The sequence below is a fragment of the Rhinolophus ferrumequinum genome, chromosome 9, assembly GCF_004115265.2.
Source record: "Rhinolophus ferrumequinum isolate MPI-CBG mRhiFer1 chromosome 9, mRhiFer1_v1.p, whole genome shotgun sequence".
Classification (NCBI taxonomy): Eukaryota; Metazoa; Chordata; class Mammalia; order Chiroptera; family Rhinolophidae; genus Rhinolophus; species Rhinolophus ferrumequinum.
Genome location: NC_046292.1, coordinates 57308004 through 57329932, shown reverse-complemented (window position 1 = coordinate 57329932; position 21929 = coordinate 57308004). Strand labels below are relative to the sequence as shown.

At 33.9% G+C, this 21929-nt stretch overlaps 1 protein-coding gene across 1 annotated transcript in view; it reads left to right on the top strand.

Annotated features, from left to right (window-relative positions):
* PIGK (phosphatidylinositol glycan anchor biosynthesis class K) overlaps positions 1 to 21929 on the top strand; it is a 111709-nt gene that overhangs the window by 27139 nt on the left and 62641 nt on the right. The window contains exons 4-7 of the mRNA XM_033115575.1: positions 13696 to 13831; positions 15567 to 15678; positions 18529 to 18625; positions 21189 to 21306. Of these exons, the coding sequence (XP_032971466.1) occupies positions 13696 to 13831; positions 15567 to 15678; positions 18529 to 18625; positions 21189 to 21306 (463 nt within the window). The remainder of the gene's footprint in view (positions 1 to 13695; positions 13832 to 15566; positions 15679 to 18528; positions 18626 to 21188; positions 21307 to 21929) is intronic.

The following is a 21929-nucleotide window of genomic DNA, read 5'->3' as shown; positions in this document are numbered from 1 at the left end:
CAAGAAAAAGAAAGAAAAGGCAATCAAATCGGTAAGGAGGAAGTAAAATTGTCCTTATATGCAGATGACATGATACTATATGTAGAGAACCCTAAAGACTCCACCTAGAAACTATTAGAGCTGATAGATGAATTTAGTAAAGTGGCGGGATACAAAATTAATATTCAGTAATCAGTTGCATTTGTATATACCAATAATAAAACATCAGAAGGAGAAATTTTTTTAAAAATCCCATTTACAATTGCTTCAAAGACTAGAAAATACCTGGGAATAAATTTAACCAAAGAAGTAAAAGATCTGTACTCAGAAAATTATAAGACACTGAAGAAAGGAATGAAAGAAGATACAAATAGATGGAAACATATACCATGTTCATGGATAGGAAGAATTAATATAGTTAAAATGTCCATACTGCCTAAGGCAAAATACATATTCAACGCAATTCCTATCAAACTATCAATGATGTTTTTCACAGAAATAGAACATATAATCCTAAAATTTATATGGGACCATAAAAGACCCTGGATAGCCACAGCAATCTTGAGAAATAAGAACAAAGTGGGAGGTATAACAATAGCCGACATCAAATTATACTACAAGGCTACAGTAATCAAAACAGCATGGTACTGGCATAAAAACAGACACATAGATCAATGGAACAGAATAGAGAGTCCAGAAATAAATCCATGCCTATATGGCCATTTAATCTACGACAATGGAAGCAAGAATGTATGGTGGGGTAAAGACAGTCTATTCAATAAATGGTGCTGGGAAACCTGGACAGACACATGCAAAAAAATGAAGCTGGACCACCTCTTTACACCATAGACAAAAATAAATTCAAAATGGCTTAAAGACTTAAATGTAAGATCTGAAACCATAAAATTCCTGGAAGAAAATATAGGAAGAAACTTCACAGACATTACCCAGAGTAAGATTTTTACTGATATATCCCCTCACGCAAGGGACGTAAGAGAAAAAATAAACATGTGGGATTACATCAAACTAAAAAGTTTTTTCATAGCAAAGGAAACCATCAATAAAACAAAAAAGGACCCTACTGAATGGGAAAAGATATTTGCCAATGATAAATCTAATAAGGGGTTAATATTGCAAATTTATAAAAAACTCACTCAACTCAACTCCAAAAAAACAAACAACCCAATTGAAAAATGGGCAGAGGACATGCAGAGACATTTTTCTAAAAAGGACATACAGATAGCAAACAGACATATGAAAAAATGCTCAAACTCACTAATCATTAGAGAAATGCAAATAAAAACCACAATAAGATACCACCTCACCCCAGTCAAAATGGCTATCATCAATAAATCAATAAACAACAAGTGCTGGCGCAGATGTGGAGAAAAGGGAACCCTTGTGCACTGTTGGTGGGATTGCAGATTGGTGCACCCACTATGGAAAACAGTATGGAAGTATCTCAAAAATCTGAAAATGGAACTAGTTTATGATCCAACAATTCCACTCCTAGGTATCTATCTGGAGAAATCCAAAACTCTAATTAAAAAAACTTTATGCACTTCTATGTTTATTGCAGCACTATACACAATAGCCAAGACATGGAAACAACCGAAATGCCCATCGGTAGATGACTGGATTAAGAAACTGTGGTACATTTATACAATGGAGTATTATGCAGCCATAAAGAAGGAAGAAATCTTACCATTTGCAACAACATGGATGGACCTAGAGAACATTATGTTAAGTGAAATAAGTCAGACAGAGAAAGACAAATACCATATGATCTCACTTATATGTGGAATCTAAAGAAAGAATAAGTGAATGAACTAATCAGAAACAGTTTTGGAGACATAGAGGAAAAACTGAGGGTTGCTAGATGGGGGGGTGGGGAAAAGGGGGAAGGTGAGGGGATTAGAAAACAATCAGTAACCACAAGATGCCCACGGGGTTCTGAAAATTAATTTGGGGAATGTAATCAATAATGTTGTGAAGATTTTGTAGGGTATCCGATGGACCCTTGTCTCATTAGGGAGACCACCTCAGGGATGATGTAGATGCCTGATCACTGCATTGTACACCTGAAGCTGAAGCTGAACAATAATGAATGTCAACTACAAGTTTGTACGTATATATGTATGTATATGTACGTACTTACAAGAAGTGGAATACAGCATTTGGAATAGAGACAGTGGAAATGTAATGGCTCTGTGCGATTTCAGAGGGATAGTGGATGGGGGGAGGGGGGTTTACACAGTGTGAGGGATATAAAAGATAAACGCCTAAGTATTACTTTGTCTTGTGCACCTGACACTAATAAAAAAAAAAAAAGAAGAAGAAGCCATCTTGTGGGTGTGGCAGAGAAGTATTTTGAATACTGGAAAAGTGAGAACTCAAGAGGAGTTTGACAAGGGAATAGCCAACAGTGTTAAGTGTAGAAATGTTGTATAAGAGGTGCACTCAGTTTCTTTTGAATCAGGAGAATAGAATTATGATTACAATACTTTGAAGAGTTAATGGGAAGTGAAGAAGGTAGAAAAAGTGACTGGAGGATGTTGACTGAGAAAGAAAAAGGGAGCACAGACTGTGGGGACTTAGAACCAAAACAGATTTTTGATTTTGAGACAGAAGGAATTTAGAACTTGGGGGAAGATATCAAAAGAGAGGAAGAATTAAAAACTGGAAAAGGGAATAAAATTAATTTGAGGGTTCTTGGTATTTGCATTGATTCCTCTACTTAGGACACTGATTTTTTTTCTAAATTAGGTTGAAAAACATTGGGGAAACCAATAAAACGAGGCTGATGTATTTGAGGTCGTATGACTTAGGATAGGTGCCAGGTTGTTTGGAGAAAAAGGAAGGAAGGCAGACAACTGGTGCTGGTTGGGTGGAAAACATTCATTCACTTCCTTCTTTTCTTCCTCCTTTCTTTTCTCCTTTTCTTATTCCCTCCTTCCCTTTTCTAACCAACAAGTATGTATTGAGAGCCTGTGGTGTTTAGAATATGCTTGGCAATTTGTATAATTTCAACTAAAGTGGGATATAGGGATGAGAAAAGGGCAGGGCGGTAAATATAGCCTGAAGTGCTTTAGTGGTAGCAACCTCAAAATAAGTCAGACTCAACTTGACATTTCACCACGGAAGTGGCGATAGTAGTAAGTATTGCTGAGAAAGTTCTGAGGACTTTCAAATGGAGAATTGATAGAAAAAATGTTGTAATTTTGTCATGTTATATCTGACTCTTTCAGGAATATTAAAAGGGTAAGTGAAATTAACATTTGTGAGTCTAATTTTATTGCTTTGGAGAAAAGATACTTCATGGAGTTTTACATTAATAGTTTCAAAGAATTTGACCTGAGCATGAAGGGAGGTTACTCAATTCAGTAAAAATGTCCCTGACATTAAATCCTTATGCTCACCCATTAACTTGTATATAAGACTGTCTCTCTGTCCAAGGCTTCAAATCATGAAATTCAGATGTTATTTTAGAAAGTAAAATCCACATTAAGCAGAACTTAATTTACCTAAACTGTCAGTTTTTCTTACTATACTGGAAGCAAAGGACAATCAAATAAGATTTTATTAAGAAGCTTATAAATTTACAACTATATTTTAGGATTTATTCTGGGCAAATGAAATCTAATTTAATTTCCTATACTTCATCTAATTCTAAATATTTTTATATGTAATAAAAGTAGATATTCAGATGTTAGCTTTGATATACTGATAAAGATTATTGTTTAGTAGATTATATAATATGTATTCAAGAAAGTAGTTTAGATATCATCTTTATTTTTTTGCATTTCATTATTTACTTAGATGTTTAGCTCTTGCACTAGGTTTTTATAAGCTGGTGAAAACTGACAAATTATTTTTCCCACAGAAGTATAACTGCATATTACAAGACCGTATAAATATATGGTCAAACTAATATTAGTACACATAATCATTTGATCAATTACCTAATAAATTATTAAGTATCCAAATATTGAGTTACACAGCTCAAAGAGCATATAAAAATTAGATATCTGATTGTTTACTAGCAAAAACCCACTTCTTTTTTTTTGCAAGGGAGGTTGAGGAGAGAAGGGAAAAAAACACATTTCAAATAAAAATAATAGCTGGTTAACAACATCTAATAGGTATGGGAAAAGAATGAGAATTTCAAAATTTTTATGATTAAGAATTATTTTAGCTACAATAAGAAAGCATCTCTAACTTTAAAAAGTATTTACTAAATTAAAGAGCATATCCTACATTTTCTGCACAAGACAAAGGCAGTGTTTTACTAGTAATATTTAATGGCCCCCTCCCATTCCTTTGAGGCCCTCCTTGTTAAGTTGCACCTAAAAGTACAAAAAATAAATTAACTGTAAAGCACTTTTTTTTTTTGGCCTGGAAACATTAAAGATGTGCTTCTATATAATGTATATTTTCAAAATGGAGGTTTTCTACAACAGCACAAAGTAAGATTTATGGAAAGACATTAATTACTGTACAACTTGGTAAAAAGATCTAACAAAAATCAGTGGTTGTGCAAACCTGATGCATATTGTTATGAATGTGGGAGATACAAACAAGTGAGTAAACAAATAACTACGTAGGCTCTGCTTTCAATGTTTGTAATGACTGAACGAACAAATCACGTAAGATCTAGAGTGTTCATAGTTCCTACGGTTTTAGTTCTGTGATGCTAAAAATACGCAAGTATCATACTGGATATTTTGATACCTAATCTGTTTAAATTTCTTATGCATAGATAAGATTCTCACATGGGATAGATTTAAAGAAGACTTTTAACTCAATACTGCATGATTTCAGTAAAGGTGAACTGGTACAGATGACAAGCAAATTTTAAATACGGAACAGCAAGATTCTTTTGCTACCGTTTTCCCCTGAACATAAGACCTAACTAGAAAATAAGCCCTAGCATGATTTTTCAGAATGACATCCCCAGAACATAGCCCTAATGCGTCTTTTGAAACAAAACTTAATATAAGACCTGGTCTTATTTTCGGGGAAACACGGTAGGTGTCTAAATAGCTTGATCGTAACCCAAAGATAGAGGTTCTGTCAAGCATCTAACCTGGTAAAACTGCTTCTCAGTGTTTCTGGAAGAGCTTCATCAGACTTATTCACCAAGCTAACCTCTTGGCTAATGTGTACAATATATTAGATTATGTCAGAAGTTCCACTTGCAAGACTGTAGCATCAGACACCTCAGTTTTATTGACCATTGAAGTCTTTGCAGCACAGACGCATTTTAGAATGATACTTCTCTAAATACAAGTTACTTGATGTTAAAAGTTCTGTGCTGCTTTTGTCTTATGATCTCGACCACATCTTCATGTTTCATTCCACCTTCTATTAATGCTAAGCAGCACGCATTGGAGCTCTCTCCCCCAAGGCTGCAGCATAATGGATAGAAGTACAACCACCATATTCTTCACAAAACTTGATGTTTTTACAAGACTTAACCAGTCATCAGCAATCTGTTTGGATGGGGGTGCACCTTCATCAAAGGCCAGTCAAGGACACGGATTCCTTCTTTATCCATAATACCAATGCCATATATTGCTTCACATACTCTTACTGTTATAGTTACTGCATACTTAAGTTTCTCAAATGTTTAAAATCTCGTTGGTTGTATTGTGTATGAAAAGAAATACCGTGTGTTTGTATGTGACTGCATGAGTATTGGGTCGTTCATTCAAGCCATGTTAATTTAGTTTCAAAATATTCGGGTTGTGAAAGAATTTTAAAAATTGAATACAGAAGTGATGTAAAGAAACTTGAACGTACTCCACCAGAAATTCTCCGTGCTTTGAGTAATGGGAAATGAAATGAACCTCCTCACCAGAAGCAAATCTTCAACCAGTAATACTGAGCAATAGAAAGGAAGTGCACTAAGGCTTCCCTCATCTAGGTCAGAACTGGAAAATGCTGTGCATGTTTCAATTCAACACTTCTGTGTCCGGGTTAACTGCTCTCATGTGGCTTCTTGGTGGAATACTAATGAATTTCTACAGTTCTCTTGTCCTCATAAAACTCATGCTGTGCTGAGCAGTAATCTTCATTCTCCTCCCGAAACTCCATAAATGTGTGATGACAAAAAGGAATATGTTTATTCATCGAAAATTTGTGGCTTAATCATTCAATGGGTAACACCGTGGCAGCTACACAGGCGGCGATGGCTGTGGCTGTGACAGAGGGTCCGCAGTGGTCATTTGCAGGGTGGAGGGAGTGCAGGTACAGACAAAGACACCAGGCTGGTTGTCGTGCGGGGGACCCTGCTCGCTGCGCCATTTGTCGTGCGGGGCAGCCTGCGGGGTCTCTGGTCCCGCTCCCCACATAAGAATGCAGGACATGGTGAGGCCAAACAGGAACACCCATGGAGCCATAGATAGGGGAGTCATACCACTATACTCTCACTGGCAGCTGGGTTGGAGACACAGGAAGCAAGAGCCACACCGTTCGCAACCTTCGCTGCTCCGCTTGCAGGCTCAGCCACCATCTTCTTGCTAGCCCCCACTTGCTGCTAGCTTAGCCATGGCAGTTATATTAGTTCCCAATGGTTCACTGGTTACAGCTGACGGCCAGCTAGCCACAGCTGATGGCCATTTGATCGCAGTCGATGGCCATTTACTACCTGAGCCAGCACCTTTCTATGTGAGGCCGAGAGCCTGGAAACTGCACTCCTGGCTCTGTCCCCACACTGGTATTGGGTTTTGAAAAAAGAGTTGAAATCAGAATATTCCATTCCCCAAACATTCTTAGTCAGATTTTATTTTAATTAAAAAAAAGGTTTGGGGAAGATTTTTTTAAATGTAGAAACAAACTCTATAGCTCTAAAATTAAATCATTTTTTAAATTTAAAATTTAATATTTACAATGAAGTTTAAGGCATAAATTTCATTGAACCATGAAAAATGGAAATACTAAGATGAGGTTCTTATGAGGAAAAGTGATATCCCTTTAATATTTGCTGACGTGAGTATAGAAATTATTTAAAAATTTTCTTTTGGCTCTGCTCACTGCTTGGGAGTGGAGTGAAAGGCAATGCATTCTATTGTGCCAAAAAATGTAGTAGTAGATGGAAAGTGTGTGGGCTTTGAAATCAAATCTCAGCTCTGCTTACTAGCCATGCAACTTGGGGCAAGAGATGTGGTCTCACTGAATTTCCTTATCTTTCGAATTGAGATAATAAAAGTCTTCACAGCATTGTTTTAATTTAGTGAGAATTAAGTAAGGACTGGAGCACAGCACCTGTCCCACAGCAAACTCAACAAATATTTGTTTCTACCATTCTGTACCCCACCCCATTATCTCTAGCATACTGTGGCTATGTTTTGAATACTAGTAATCATTTCTATGTTAAAAGTTTCTTGCTCAGTACTCTGCCTGTCCTTTTATTTTAAATTTGCTTGTCTTCTAAAATTCTGTGTTCAGTTACGTTATTGCAAGTTCTACAACATTGTTGGACCTATCTTTTCTGCATTTAAACCAGTTTCCTCTTTTATTCTCTAGAAATGTGTAAGTACAGTGGTTAATTCTATAGTCTTACTTTGTTTCCATTTTTCCATAAATTCTAATCTTTTTTTCCCATAATCTTATTGAAACGTGGGATGTAAATTTGATAATTTGTATAAAATATTACAGTTAAGTGCCTGTGCAATTTAATATGGATTGGTTAAATCAAATTCATGTCAATGAACACAATTATATTGCTTTAAAAGTAAGTCGTTGAATTACATTTGAAATTTATTATTATCTTCCGGTTCATTACTCTTTCATTTTTTCTGTGATAGTCTACATTTGATATTTTCCCCCTTTTTGTCCTCGTTTATTTCTATGATCAAATTGAGGAGCATAGGTGGTGGCAAAATACTCTTTACCACCAGTGGTATGTCTCTGTATTTTATCCTTTGCCAAATAGATTTTTAAATTAAGAGGACTGATTTTCTTGCCATTTGGAAATAGAAATGTATCAGAGAATGCATATTAATAGCGTTTGCATATATTTTTCAGGCAAAATGTGTAATCAGGCATTGTGGTCAAATCCTAGGAATCTACTCACAGCATTCTAAAGAGGTTACGTATAGACTGTTAAAATCTTCTACTGGTGCTAAGCATGATTCCAAGATGCTTGTCATAAAAGTAGTTGAGTTGGGGCGACTGACTAAATCTGTACAGATCATTACTGGAAAAAATTAACCAAAGTAATATTTCTGTTAAACATGAGAATATGTGAAAGATTGCACACAGTGATTTCCATTATGATGGACTATATGTGATCTATCAAGATTAAAAAAATTTTATCCTATGTATTTTGACAAAAATAGATTATACTAGATCAGTGGCATTCATTAATGCAGCATTCTTTAGTTTGACTATTTCTGTGAGCCATCCAAAATGTTCAAGAAATACAGTAACTTGTAATTTTGGTAATGCAAAGATTCGAATTCCAAGCCTTGAGACCGGTGTTCTTTAGTAAGTTAATGAACTCGTTAGTGGAAAGTTGAGCAATAGAAAATAGGAAGAAGGAGATGAAAAACTGGTTTACCTAATATTAATTTTAACTCTTACAGGAAAGGGGAAGGCAGTGGGCTGGACATCTCTGCTGGTTGCTCCCTCAGAGAGTAGTTAATATTGGGGAGTGTCTGAAAGCAGAGATGAAGCAGTGGCGACGTAAGTGTAGGCTACAGGTGCAGGTGCAGATGATTGAGAGTGAAAATGGCCACCTTGGTGGTTGAAAAGAGCTGATGAGACAAGGGCCAGCAGTAGGATGTAGTCCCATGCCTTTCTGTAGAAGAGTCAAGGGCTTTGGGGAATTGGAGACTGGCTAGTTAGCCTCTGTATTTCTTTGAAGTTCTGTTCTCTGAGTTTTGCTTTTAAATGGCCACTTAAAATTTTTAGTTACACCTTACTATGTTTAAAGGAGAACTTACATACTTTAGTGCTATATTTCAATTTGAGAGTTTGCTAAGGTTTCTGGATGATTCCATTTAGAATTTCAAGGGCCCGTTTTGTATGTTACGTGCCATAAATATTAAACAGCAATAATGAGTTATGCATTAAATTTAATCATCTGTGTTGATTAAATTATCAATATGAAACAAAAACACACCATTAAATCCTTTCAGATGCCCGTTCACATAGATTCAGCGTAATGCAGAATTGTTAAAATCATATGTTCATGTCAGACAAATTGGGTTTGAATCTAAACTCCACTCCCTACTAGCTGTGTGACCTGGGACATGTTACTTAACTTCTGTGTGCCTTGGTTTAATAACTTGTAAAATAGGGATGGTACTAATGTATATCTCAGAACTAATGTATGAGATAATGCTTGTAATGTGCTTATTTTATTAGTGCAGTGCTTGAGATATATCAAGTGCTTAATAAATGTTAGTTATCATCTTACCACATTAAACCACGTGTAACTTTAAATATGTGAGCCGATAGCTAGGTAGCTCTACCCTCAGGTAACATGTCTGCTGCTGTTGACTTCCTGTCTCTGCAGTGCAATTTTTTGAGTTTTATTTCTAATAATATAAGTACAAAATACCTGACATCATATAGTCTAGTAATGCCAATTGTTTGACATTTGGCAAGTACTGAAAGTAATTCCGAAAATCTTGATGATTTAGCACCTGTGGCTAGCAGATTTGTTCTTATTAGTTTCATAGTGCATTGGTGCGGAGATTTATTCACTTGGAGATCGCTCAAGACATGGAAGAGAAAGAGAAAGAAAAGCCTAAAAGTGAATTAGTCTGGCATGCAGCTAATGATTATATAACAAAATTTGAATTTGCTTGTTTGAACATTGCTGCAGAAGCAATACTCTGTAGAATATCCTGAATAATTTATGTCAGGGGAAAAAAAGTGACTCCTATGAACAGAAAACATGAGATTTAAGAGCCTCAAAGATTCCTGTGATCCTTAGATCTGCTTCAGCTACTGTTCTAGATTGGATGGTGATATTATTGAATATAAGCCTGGTGACCCTAGCTATGGTAGCTAAAGGTGCTCTAAGGCAGTGTTATCTAATTAGTAGCATGACTGTAGAAATGTATAGCAATTTTAAGTGAACAGTTAGAAACTTTTTGACCAATACAGTAATTTATTTAAATTTCATTCAGGGAAAAATTTTTCTTAAGGTAATATCAGTCTATTATAAATGAAAAATTATGCTTTTTGAAATTTCACATTCTAATGGTCTGTGGTGGTAAAAGATTATTCATCTATTCATTCATTTTTTTTTAACCCACTGGTTACTAGTTCCTGATTGGGCCAAGGAAGAATTTCAGGGAGGGGGTTAAAGGTCCTAGCACTCCGAAAGCAGGGCTTACCTGTTCCTTCAATGTTTGGCAAACATGACAATAGGAAAGTATTTATTTTAGGCCGTTGCCCCCCTCCATATGTTTCTTTTTTGACAAGATTTAAATTTACATTTTTATATTTATGATCTTTAAAATCTATATAAGCATGATCAAGGTATTCTATTCAGATCAGATACTAAAGAGTGGTAAGGGAAGGAAATATTAATACTTTCTTTATGTTTGTTTTTTTTATCTAAAAGAAGTTATGCTTCCTGAGTATTATTATATATATTTAAATTAGCAAATACATCTGACTTAGAAATTAGTAGCTATATATGGGTATGTCCTCACATTTCTTTTTTTTCTTTTTTTATTGGAGTGCATGATTTTAAAAATGTGAAAACTACTAAAAATTGTGAAAACTACTTATATAAATAACCACGGTATTGTTTGGATTCAAACCCAGTTTGAACTTCATACAAATTCAGTGCTCACTTTTCTTTTGGCTTTATTTTAAAAGAAGGCCATATTATCATGTGCTTTGTTGTGCGATGTAGGTTTTGCAGGGGCTCGAATAAAGTGTGAAAGTTGAGTCATCACACGTGGTAGTATAGGATTGCCAAACTGTAAGAATATCTAATTCTTATATCGATTGGATATATTTGAGGGATTTTGTCTTAATTTTAATAAGATACAAAGGAAGTTCCCATCATTATTTATAGGGATTACTAGTATGTCTTCAGTGTAGATTGTTTTGGTCTTAATTCCAGAAGTGATCTGATACCCATTCAGGGAAGACGGAAATAACTGTTGTGGTACTAACCTGATATTCAAATGAAAAAGACACTTTAAGGAGTCAGCAAGTTAGATCTCATAATAACTGGTGTTCAAAGAATGTTTATTGGCAAAGGCTTAGTTAAATATAAGATCTGATTATCCTGAATAGTAAACAGAGCCTGGAAGTCATGAATTGCATTTTTTACAACATATTTTTGTGAACAGACTCTCCATATCATCGAATTATATTATGTGTGAATGTCAAAATACAGAAAAAAATGAAGTGTAGAACCAGGCCTGACATTCTTTCTTTCTCCTGTTAAATATGACAGTAGTCATTTAATTTTAGCAAAATAACATCATTGTTCAAATGGAATGAATGTTTTTAGAGTATTATTAGTTTGGTAGTTTTGTTAGAGTTTAATTTATAATTTTATATTTATTTATGGTTTATAAGAACTATAAGCCTAAGGAATTTACTTTCATGTATACATTTAAATATCATTATATGAATAATTTAACAATTGGACCAAATGACAGTTTTTTTTGTTTTGTTTTGTTTTGTTTTTCCCTCCAGAAAACAGTTCTGAACATTTTTTAAGTTTTAGTAACAGTGAATCAGAATATGCGGTTGGACTTCTAAACCTTTGAAATCCAGCCTGTTTCCTGTCTTGTTTTTCATTTATTATCCACAAATACGGTTTTTAATGATATATTGATTATGTTAACAGAGGGTTATAGTACTTATATTGAGGCTCAAAACGGTCTGTAGTAAAACCTGAAGCTAATATAATATTGTATGTCAACTATAATTGAAAAATAAATTTAAAAAATTACCTGTAGGAAAAATGTTGATTCAATTTATAATTTTAAGCTGAAATTACTACTTCTTTATGATATTGACATTGGGTAGATATTGAAATTAATTTCATGGAGTACAATTAACCTTAACCCAAAAACATGACCTAAAGGAGTACCTTTATTATTATATTGAGATTGGGAGGCCATTTTAATAGTGGCTTATAACAGAAAAAAAATATGATTAATAATAACTTACTGGAAGTTAATCATCTTGTTATTAAAAAGAGAAGATATATTTACCATTTTAAGAGGAATAACTTCCACCATTCTGTGAGTATGAATCACAGCTGAAGATCTGATCTTTGAATGTTGGAATGCTTTCAAAATAGAAATCTAGCCAATTTTCAAGAAAAATCACAATGTTTCAGTTTTGAACTTTAATGCATTTGGAACATATGCAGCAGAACATTTTCTTCTTGCTATTTCCTGCCAATCTAATTACATGTGTCACATTAATTTTCCCGTTATGTTTGGGAAGCTCAAGTATATGGTAGAATCAAGAATTGCCTGATTCGTGTTCAACATGTTTTCATACTTAAGTTTTAATGGTAAGATCAAGATAAGAAGTATTTAAGAGAAATTTTGTAATTTTGTCTCAAAGAAAATATATGCAAAAATGAAAATGTTTCATTCACTCAATGAATATTTATTGAATGCCTACTATATGCCAGGCTCTATTACTAAGCCTGAGTGTGACAGTGGTGAACAGGACAGGTAAAGCCCGTGCCCTCAAGAGAGCTTTTATTCTAATGGGGGTGGTGGTGGGAGATGATGGGGATTTCAGATTCATAAATGATCTATAGAAAATAAAACTGGTAATGAGATGAGAGTAGAGTACCTTAGCTGAGATTGGAATGATAGCATTTTAGGGGAGAGAAGTCTAAATTTGGTCCGTAGCCCTAAAGTGGGAAAGGCTTGGCATGTTCTTAGAACCGAAGGAAGACCAGTGTGGAAGGAACATAGTGAATGTGGGTGGCACAGGCTAAAGTTGGAGGTAGAGACCACATTAATTGAGCTTTTTAGACCATGTAAGGAGTTTTGATTTTCCTCTAATTGTAATGGGGAGTCCTTGAAGGGTTTTAAGTGAGAAAGTTTAATGATTTGACTTATTTAAAGAAGATCACCCTGGTGACTCTAAGGAAAGTGAACTGTAAAAAGGCAAGAATGGAAGCAGAAAGCCAGGTAGGGAGCCATTCTAGCATCTAGTCAAGGGAGGGTAGTGGCTGGTCTTAGGGAGATGGAGTGGAGCCAGTGAAGAGTGATTGGCTTAGAGATGTGTTTATGTGGTGCACTGATTGCACTTGCTGATAGAGTGCATGTTTTCATACTTAAGCGTTTGTGATTCTGAAAGTTAAATTCTTTTGACTATAGTTTCATGTGGACTCCAAAGCGCTGATAATGTCAAACACCACTAATTTAAAGAAAATGTTTGTGTAGGACAGTGTAGCTCCTTCAGTTTTCTTTTGCTATGTGGCATAATGTATACTCTGTTGGGAAAAAACATTTTAAGTTAAAAACCCCAAGTTCTGTAGATAAATTCATACCAGATTGCTCTAATTTCTCTACTTTAAAACTTATATCAGGATATAAAAAAATACAATTCTTTTAAATATGTACTCTAATTATTTTGAGTTATTTTTAATTAAGAAAAGAATGAATATAATTGCTACATGATATAAATAAAATGCGTTTGTTTTTAATTTTTTTGGTTTATTAAAATAATATATTTTCTGGAATTTTTTTTTTTATTTTTTAGTCACATTGTTCTGATGCTTGCAGATGATATGGCATGCAACCCTAGGAATCCCAAACCAGCTACAGTGTTTAGTCACAAGAATATGGAACTAAACGTCTATGGAGATGATGTGGAAGTAGATTATAGGAGTTATGAGGTAAATTGTTTAATTTAGCAACATTTTTGAAATGTAGTTATTGTTACTTTTAAGCTTTAAAATAATGGTAGAATAATATAGTCTTACTCTTTTTCTTTAAACTTTGTACATAATTGTTAAGGAAGCCTTGATAGAATTCTGTCTGTGGAGATCATATTAAAGAAACAATGTGAAAGTAAAACTATCACAACATGAACATTTTTTATATATCTATATATACATCTAGGCTAAAACAATTTTATCTTGGTTTGTATAAGAGTATTTTAATGAGGTTTCATGTATCAGCTTTCTTTTACAGTAAATGAATTAGTTGTTTTTCATATTTGATCTAAAATTTCAAATTTCACATTTTTAGTGAATATATTGTGGAAAAATTAAAATGACTAAGAAAATACCCATATTTCTACTACTTTTAATAGGCTTCTAGTGTTTTTATGTATATATGATTAAAAATAAAAAAGTAAATTTGAAAAATAGCATTATACTATATTTTCTTCCTTTGAAACTTCATTTTTTAAATTAGTAGATTTTGAATATGTTTAAAATTTGAAGTCTTCCTTGATGAAGTCTTCCTCGATAATCCTTCTCCTTTTACCAAGCCTACCAAAAGTAAGGCACAATTTCCTGTGTTCCCAGATTTGTTTAGAAGCAATTTTAAAAGCATATCTATCTCGTCCCAGGCTGTAAGGTCCTTGAGGACATGGCCTATATCTTACGTATCTTATATTTAGCAAGTACCTATAGCATTTGAAGGCATTAAAAAAATGTTTGTTCAACGATTAAAAATGTCGGACTTTATACTTTTTTTATAATTTTTTTATACCAAAAATTTTCCTTCCTTGTTAGACAACAAGAAGTCCTATTAAAACACTTAGCATTTTGCTTTCTTCTGGGAAAAATGAAAACCAAACAGCTTACACACACACACACACACACACACACACACACACACACACACACATCCATATACATTTACATACCCACAATCTAGAGAAAAGTTGAACAAGAAACCTAGAGATTTTCTGCTTTTTAAATTTAGATCTGTATGTATAATTTTAAATTAGCATTATACTCTCTGTAACTTTGAATATACTTTCAAAGAATCCCAGAGGTCCAGAAATTCCAGGTTGGGAAATCTGGTTTAAAGTGTTAGGAATTTTTTACATGTTAGATACCTCTGGTGAAATTTAAGTAACAAAATGCATTAAAAAAAAAATCAAAGTACATAATTGGGGGATTATTTATGGCTCTATCCTTATGGTTTTCTTTTTATGATTTATTATAGACCTATCTTTCATGTTTAATCTAGAATTGACTAAGCAGTGGCACAAATTAACTGCAATAGTTATGTATAATAGCTGAATTTATTAACAAGTTTCTACTAGTATATTTTTTTATTTTCCTAAAGAATTGCCTATGAAGACAGATTTACAATTTTTAAGTTTTTGGCAATACTTTGCATGGTATTTAAAGTTTTAAATTTAGAATTTAACTTTTTTTTCTATTATTTGTTAATTTTTAGTTTCTTTTTTTTTAACTGGAAGCAAAAGTACTTTGAAGTATGTATTTAAATATATTTCGAGTTATACTTCTTATGTTTTATTTTCAGTTTAGATTGAGTAATAATACATAGAGAAGGAAGAAGGAATATTTTTGAAAGTAAAAAAAAAAAAATCAGGTTTTCCAAGGTTCTGTTTTATCTGATTTCTCTCTCTCTCTTTTTTTTTTTTTCCAGGTAACTGTAGAGAATTTTTTACGGGTATTAACTGGGAGGATCCCACCTAGTACTCCTCGGTCAAAACGTCTTCTTTCTGATGATAGGAGCAATATTCTTATTTATATGACAGGTAATTTCAGAATTTAGATATTTAATAATAGAATATATTGTTATTCTTTTCAAAAAGAAATTTGCATGGAAAGAAATTTAAACACCTTAGATGATTTTTGGTTAAAATAGTTTATTTGTTACATAGTTCTCTTATCTCATAATACATAACAACTGAAAAGGATATTTGAAAACAGTACGACAATTTGTGCTGTCCTTTAGTTTCTTACCTATATATTTTTTACTATTACCCTGGTAAAGCATATCACCTTTTACTTAGTATCCTGTTATAGCTTGTTGCCTTTGGTTTTGTCTCCTGTTAATCATCCTACTCAGGTATTTTAATAGAGATTGCAAATCTGTCCCTCCCCTGCTTAAAACTTTACAATGGTTTCCCATTGATGGAGTCTCAGTCTTCAGTATGCATAAAGCTTACCTAAATGCAGATACATAAGCTGGTTCCTAAAATTCTGATTTAGTTTTGGTCCGGCGTGGGGCTCATGAAACTGCACTTAAAATATACTTCCCAGATATGAGCTGCAGTAGTCTTTTGTCTATACTTTGAGGACTATTGGAGATAAAGTCCTCCATAATATAGTTATATTATTTATTTAGTTACACTATAGGTAATATGTAATATGTATTATTTATATTATTGCTTCATTTAATTTTAGTTCTTATACTTTTTCTAATTCTCTTCCACGCATTTGTCTCTGCCCTCGATATATTTGCTTAAGCTCTTGCCTTTGCTTATTGATGTCTTCTCAGTTCCCTTGCCTACCTGATTATTCCTTATCTGTTAAGTGTTAGCTCAACAGTCCCTTCCTTCAGTGATTTTTCTTTCTAAGTCTCGGGTGACCTCTGTTTCCAATTGCCTGGTTTGCACCTGTTGTCCCAATGTAATTTTTAATAGGGCCTCTTTTTTCCCTCAGAAGTGTGCTCGTATGTATAATACATTTTCTAATTGCCCTAAGGCTCTTCTCATCTCCTTGGCTGGTGTAAGCTCTCCTCTTTGCACTCATATATTCATCTGTAGTTTCTATCTTAGCATTTAACTTAGTATTTTTTTGTCTGGTATGTATTGACTTCATTAGATTTTGAACTCCCAGATGTCACTGATAATGTGTTTTTCATCTTTTTATCACCAGTGCCCTGTTTTATAGTAGTATTCAGTAAATATGAATGTTGATCAAATGATATTTAAAATTTTTTTCAGGGGACATTGCATTCAATTGATGATGAAACAGGTACAGAATGATTCTTAGATGTCACACAGCAGGACTATTACTGACCCCTACTTAGTGATTTACTTTCATTTATCTATAATGTATATACAGCTTTTAAAATTCAGTCAATTTATAAACTTGATAAATTCAGCAGCGTTAATGAAGTCAAGAAAATTTTCATTTTAGTTTTTTGACAGTTACAAGAAATTTTCAAGCTTTTGTGGCAAATAGAATGAAGTTTTGTAGCTTAGCTTTATTTGATGTACTAAACTAGGGGTTTTACAACTTTTTTTTTCTTCTGATTTTATTGATATGGAAGAAATTCCAGTAGTCTAAGATAGGATTTAATAAACTATGGTCCATGGAAGGGCTGCTTGTTTTGGAAATAAAGTATTATTAGAACACACATGTATCCACTTATTTTGCATATTGTCTATGGCTGCTTTTACACTACAACAGCAGAGTTTAGTAGCTTCAACAGAGACACTATCGTCCACATGCCTAAAGCATTTACTGTATGGCCCTTTACAGAAAAAGTTTGCCAACCCAGAGAAGAGAATAGGAGGGCTGATAATTATGATAATAAAAATGATAATTTTTATTAGGCTTACTATACCTAAGACAATATTCTAAATCGTTGTGTGTAATTCATTTCATCCTCACAGCAACCTGAAGATTTAGGTGCTTATATTCAGAGTTGTCATATATGGTTGTGTGGTTTGTGCACTGCACATAAGTGTATGTGTAGGGAGATTAGTGGGAGCTGAAATCTAGTACATGTTTACACTTACTACGCTGTGTGACCTGCCATAGAGTTGTCTAATGAGAGGGAGAAATATTTTGTTTCCCCCACAAAGACATAGTCACTCACCACTCTTTGAGCTCATAGGACTGCATCTATTCAAAGAGGGGGCACTGAAATAGACAGATTTTTTCCACTTTGCTAACCAGTGGGCGGTACCTTTGAAAACCTGCACTAAGGAGCTACATAAGCTTGCTAAGGATGGCCTTCCTGACACATTTCTCAATAGCCGAAGAAACTGAGGCATAGAAAGATGATTAATTTGTGTATGATAACAGTCATTGAGTGGAAAAGCTGACATTTGAATCCATTTTAGACTGGCTCTATCATGAATTCTAAATGTCACAATTTTCTAGTCAACTCTTCTAGGATGGTTTGATGGTAGTAAAAACATCATTTTTTAAAGTGAGAACTGCACTTCCTAGTAGTACAGCATGCCAAGTAATCCCTGTGACTAGTCCTGCGTACCACGGTACTAGCTAGTGTCTTCAACTCCTTTCTTACCTAAAATGTTTGCCTGGTATTTGAGAAATTTTTATCTATGGAAATTTATTTCTGATGTAATGGAGCCAGTGAGTAAATATAAATGTGATTTTCTAGAATTGAATGATAGAAAAATTCTTAAAGATGTTATATCTACTATATTTTACACAGTCTACCATTATTCATTCTCTTTCTAATTGGCATAATAGAAAATTAAATTTGTTTCCACAGTATTTTTTACTTCAGAGTATAAAATAACATACGATATTAAAAATTGCCTTGAATGAAGTAAATATATCTGGATGCATGCCATTTGCATTATAAAATGTATCTGTCTGATCTTTTTGACTCTTCCTGCAAGGACATGGTGGAAATGGTTTCTTGAAATTTCAAGATTCTGAAGAAATTACCAACATAGAACTTGCAGATGCTTTTGAACAAATGTGGCAGAAAAGACGGTAATTAGCAAATGACTACTTTTCATAAGATATATTAGTACCTAATTTTTCCATGGTTAGTATATTTGTAGATCTTACAGTATGAGATCTTAACTTACTTGAATCATTTCACCCTTTTAGATTTATGTTTGTTATGTCTACTGAATGGAGTTATTTAAAAAAAAACACCTCAGGATTTTAAAGAGCATGAAAAAAGTTAATCTTTTAGGATCATACGTCTTGTTATTTAGCATCCTTTTTGGAGGAATAAGAGTCTCACTAACCACGTTCCCCATTATTTAGGGGGATTGTGAACATATATGTGTTTTCCAACTTGTACCTATTCTTACTTCTTTGCATCTTATGTGGCCCTCCATGCGATAGCAATGCATTATTTATTCTTTGGGGAAAACATGTCGAAATTATGATTAGTATAAAATTTGTAACTTAGCTCACATGAAGGATGATATATTGTTAGTAATCCAATGGTCAGTACCCCTTTAGTTGAAAGTTGTCATATGAACTTAAGTGAATTTAAAATAGCAGAACTGCTTTTTACTTGATTACCTTCAGTAAACACCTGTGCGTTACCTTCTACACATACGGCACAGAGGGGAATATTATGTGTATTCTGCCTTCAAAGCATTTAAAATGTAGTGGAAAGGAGAAATATGTACACAACTATGCTGCAAAATAAACATTATAAAGACTGAGTTATAAGCGTAAGCAGAAAGAATGGAAGTGTTGAGGATGATTTTACTAGTTACTGGTTTTGTGTTATTCATAGCTTACACTTATTGAATACATAGTAGGTGCTGAGCACTGTGCTTTACATGTATTGTCTCATTTAGTTTTTTTCCCCCCTCACTGAATATTTATTTATTTTTAATTACTGTTTTTCCCCGAAAATAAGACCTAGCCGGACAATCAGCTCTAATGGGTCTTTTGGAGCAAAAATTAATATAAGACCCGGTATTATATTTTTTATATCATCATATATCATACCCGATCTTATAGTAAAGTAAGACCGGGTCTTATATTAATTTTTGCTCCAAAAGACGCATTAGAGCTGATTGTCCGGCTAGGTCTCATCTTCGGGGAAACACGGTAGTATTTATTGGGGTGACAATTTTAGTAAAGTTACATAGATTTCAGGTGTATAATTCTGTAATACATTATCTATATATCACATTGTATGTTCACCCATTTAGTTTTAATAACAATTCCATGGGGTAGGTACTTTTATTATTCCCATTTTTAAAAATGAGAAAACTGAGGTAAACCGATTAAGTAACTTGCCAACCTTTACACAGCCAGAAAGTGCCAGCCCTAGGATTCACGACCAAGGGTTCGATCCCAGAGCTTACTCTCTTAATTGTTTTATTGCACTGCCTCTCATAAATGTAGATGTTTCTGATCCTCACGAGCATGCACAGATTTTTCTCTCAGAACAAATGTGTCATGTTACTTATGCATTCCACCACCTGCTTAGATATTGTGGTTCAAGATTACATGCTTTCTTTTCTAGGTGTAATATTAGCTGTTTACCTAGATCCTCTGACAGAAACCTCTGAGAAAGCTTACCTGCTTCCCGCTTTCACTTTTACCAGCTAGGAAGCTCATTCTAAAACAAAGCTTATTATGTTATTTCCCTTTAAAAAAAAGCCTTTGCTGTCTTCCTCAGACTTATAGGATAAGATCCAGACTTTATTATGGGATACTTGACAGATTGACCCCACCTTACCTTTTTGAAACTAATTTCCCTCCATTTCCCCCAAATTACTCTAAATCCTAGCTACACAGTACTATTCCCCCTTTCCCAAACATTTTTACATACTCACATTTAGGTATCTTGGTACAGGCTTTTTCCTTTGCTGGAATGTGCTATTCCTTTCTTTGATAGATAAAACAACACTCACTCACTCTTCGTTGTCCACGTCAGACATCACCTTTTCCTGACCTGCCTTCCTGTATGGTTCTCTTTGTTCCTTTCTCAGTGCTCTTAGAGCACTTTGACTTTGTTAGACTCTAAACTCTATGAGGGCAGAGACTGTTGTATTCCCAGCTTAGTGTCAGGCAGAGTGGAGGGACTCAATAAATGTTTGTAACATGTAACACACAGTGTATGTGTCTGTCTTCCAGTTAGATTTTAAGCTCTTTGGGTATGGTGACTAAGTCATCATAATATAAAATATATATATATATATATATATATTTGTTTTTTCTCTGAATGTACCTCAGTTTCTAGGACAGCATAAGTACCAAATTTGTGTTTGTTGAATTCAATATTCATTTATATTTGGAAGCATGTGGCATAGATAAGGGAGAGGGAAAGAGTTGGGGCAGCCACTTTGTGGCATAACCACCATTCCCTGTTGAGGTGGTTTTTTAGGGCAGGATTATACCTTTAATATTTCTCATGTCAAATTTGTATTGAGAATTCTGAAAAATCTCAGATTTTTAACTAATGAAGTCATTAAGATATGACCTCAACATCTTATTTCATGGAAGTATTGTAAAAATATTCGTCAATGTATGATTCACAGCATGATTCATGTCAAAGATATTACCACTTTTCTTTCAGCTACAATGAGCTACTGTTTATTATTGATACTTGTCAAGGAGCATCCATGTATGAGCGATTTTATTCCCCCAACATAATGGCTTTAGCTAGTAGCCAAGTGGGAGAAGATTCACTCTCGGTAGGTTCACTTTTCCCATTTGTAAACTGCATTGTCTTTGGAACGCGTGGCTATTTCTCAAATCGTTTATATGCTGTGTGCGTATATCTGTTAGACTTTTGTACTGTTAGACTTTTTAACACCTTAGACGGAAATTTTGATTACATTTAAAACATTTGTTACAATGATGCTATTTTTGCTTTGCTTTTTAAAAAAAATATATTGAGATATAATTGACATACAATATTATATTGCTTTCAGGTATATAACATAACGATTTGATATTTGTATATGTTGTGAAATGATCATCACAGTAAGTCTAGCTAATATCTGTCACCATAGTTACAGAATTTTGTTTTTTTGTGATGAAAACTTAAGATCTACTCTTTTAGCAACTTTCAAATATGCAGTGCAGTATTATTAACTGTTGTTGTTATGCTGTACACTATATCCCTGGGACTTATTTATTTTATAACTGGAAGTTTGTATCTTTTGACTCCCTTCATCCATTTGTCCCCACCCCTACTACCTCTGTCAATCACCAATATGTTCTCTGCATCTACAACCTTGGTTTTGGTTTTTATTTTTTCTGTTTTTTGAGTCCACATATAAATGAGATCATACAGTATTTTTCTTTCTCTGTC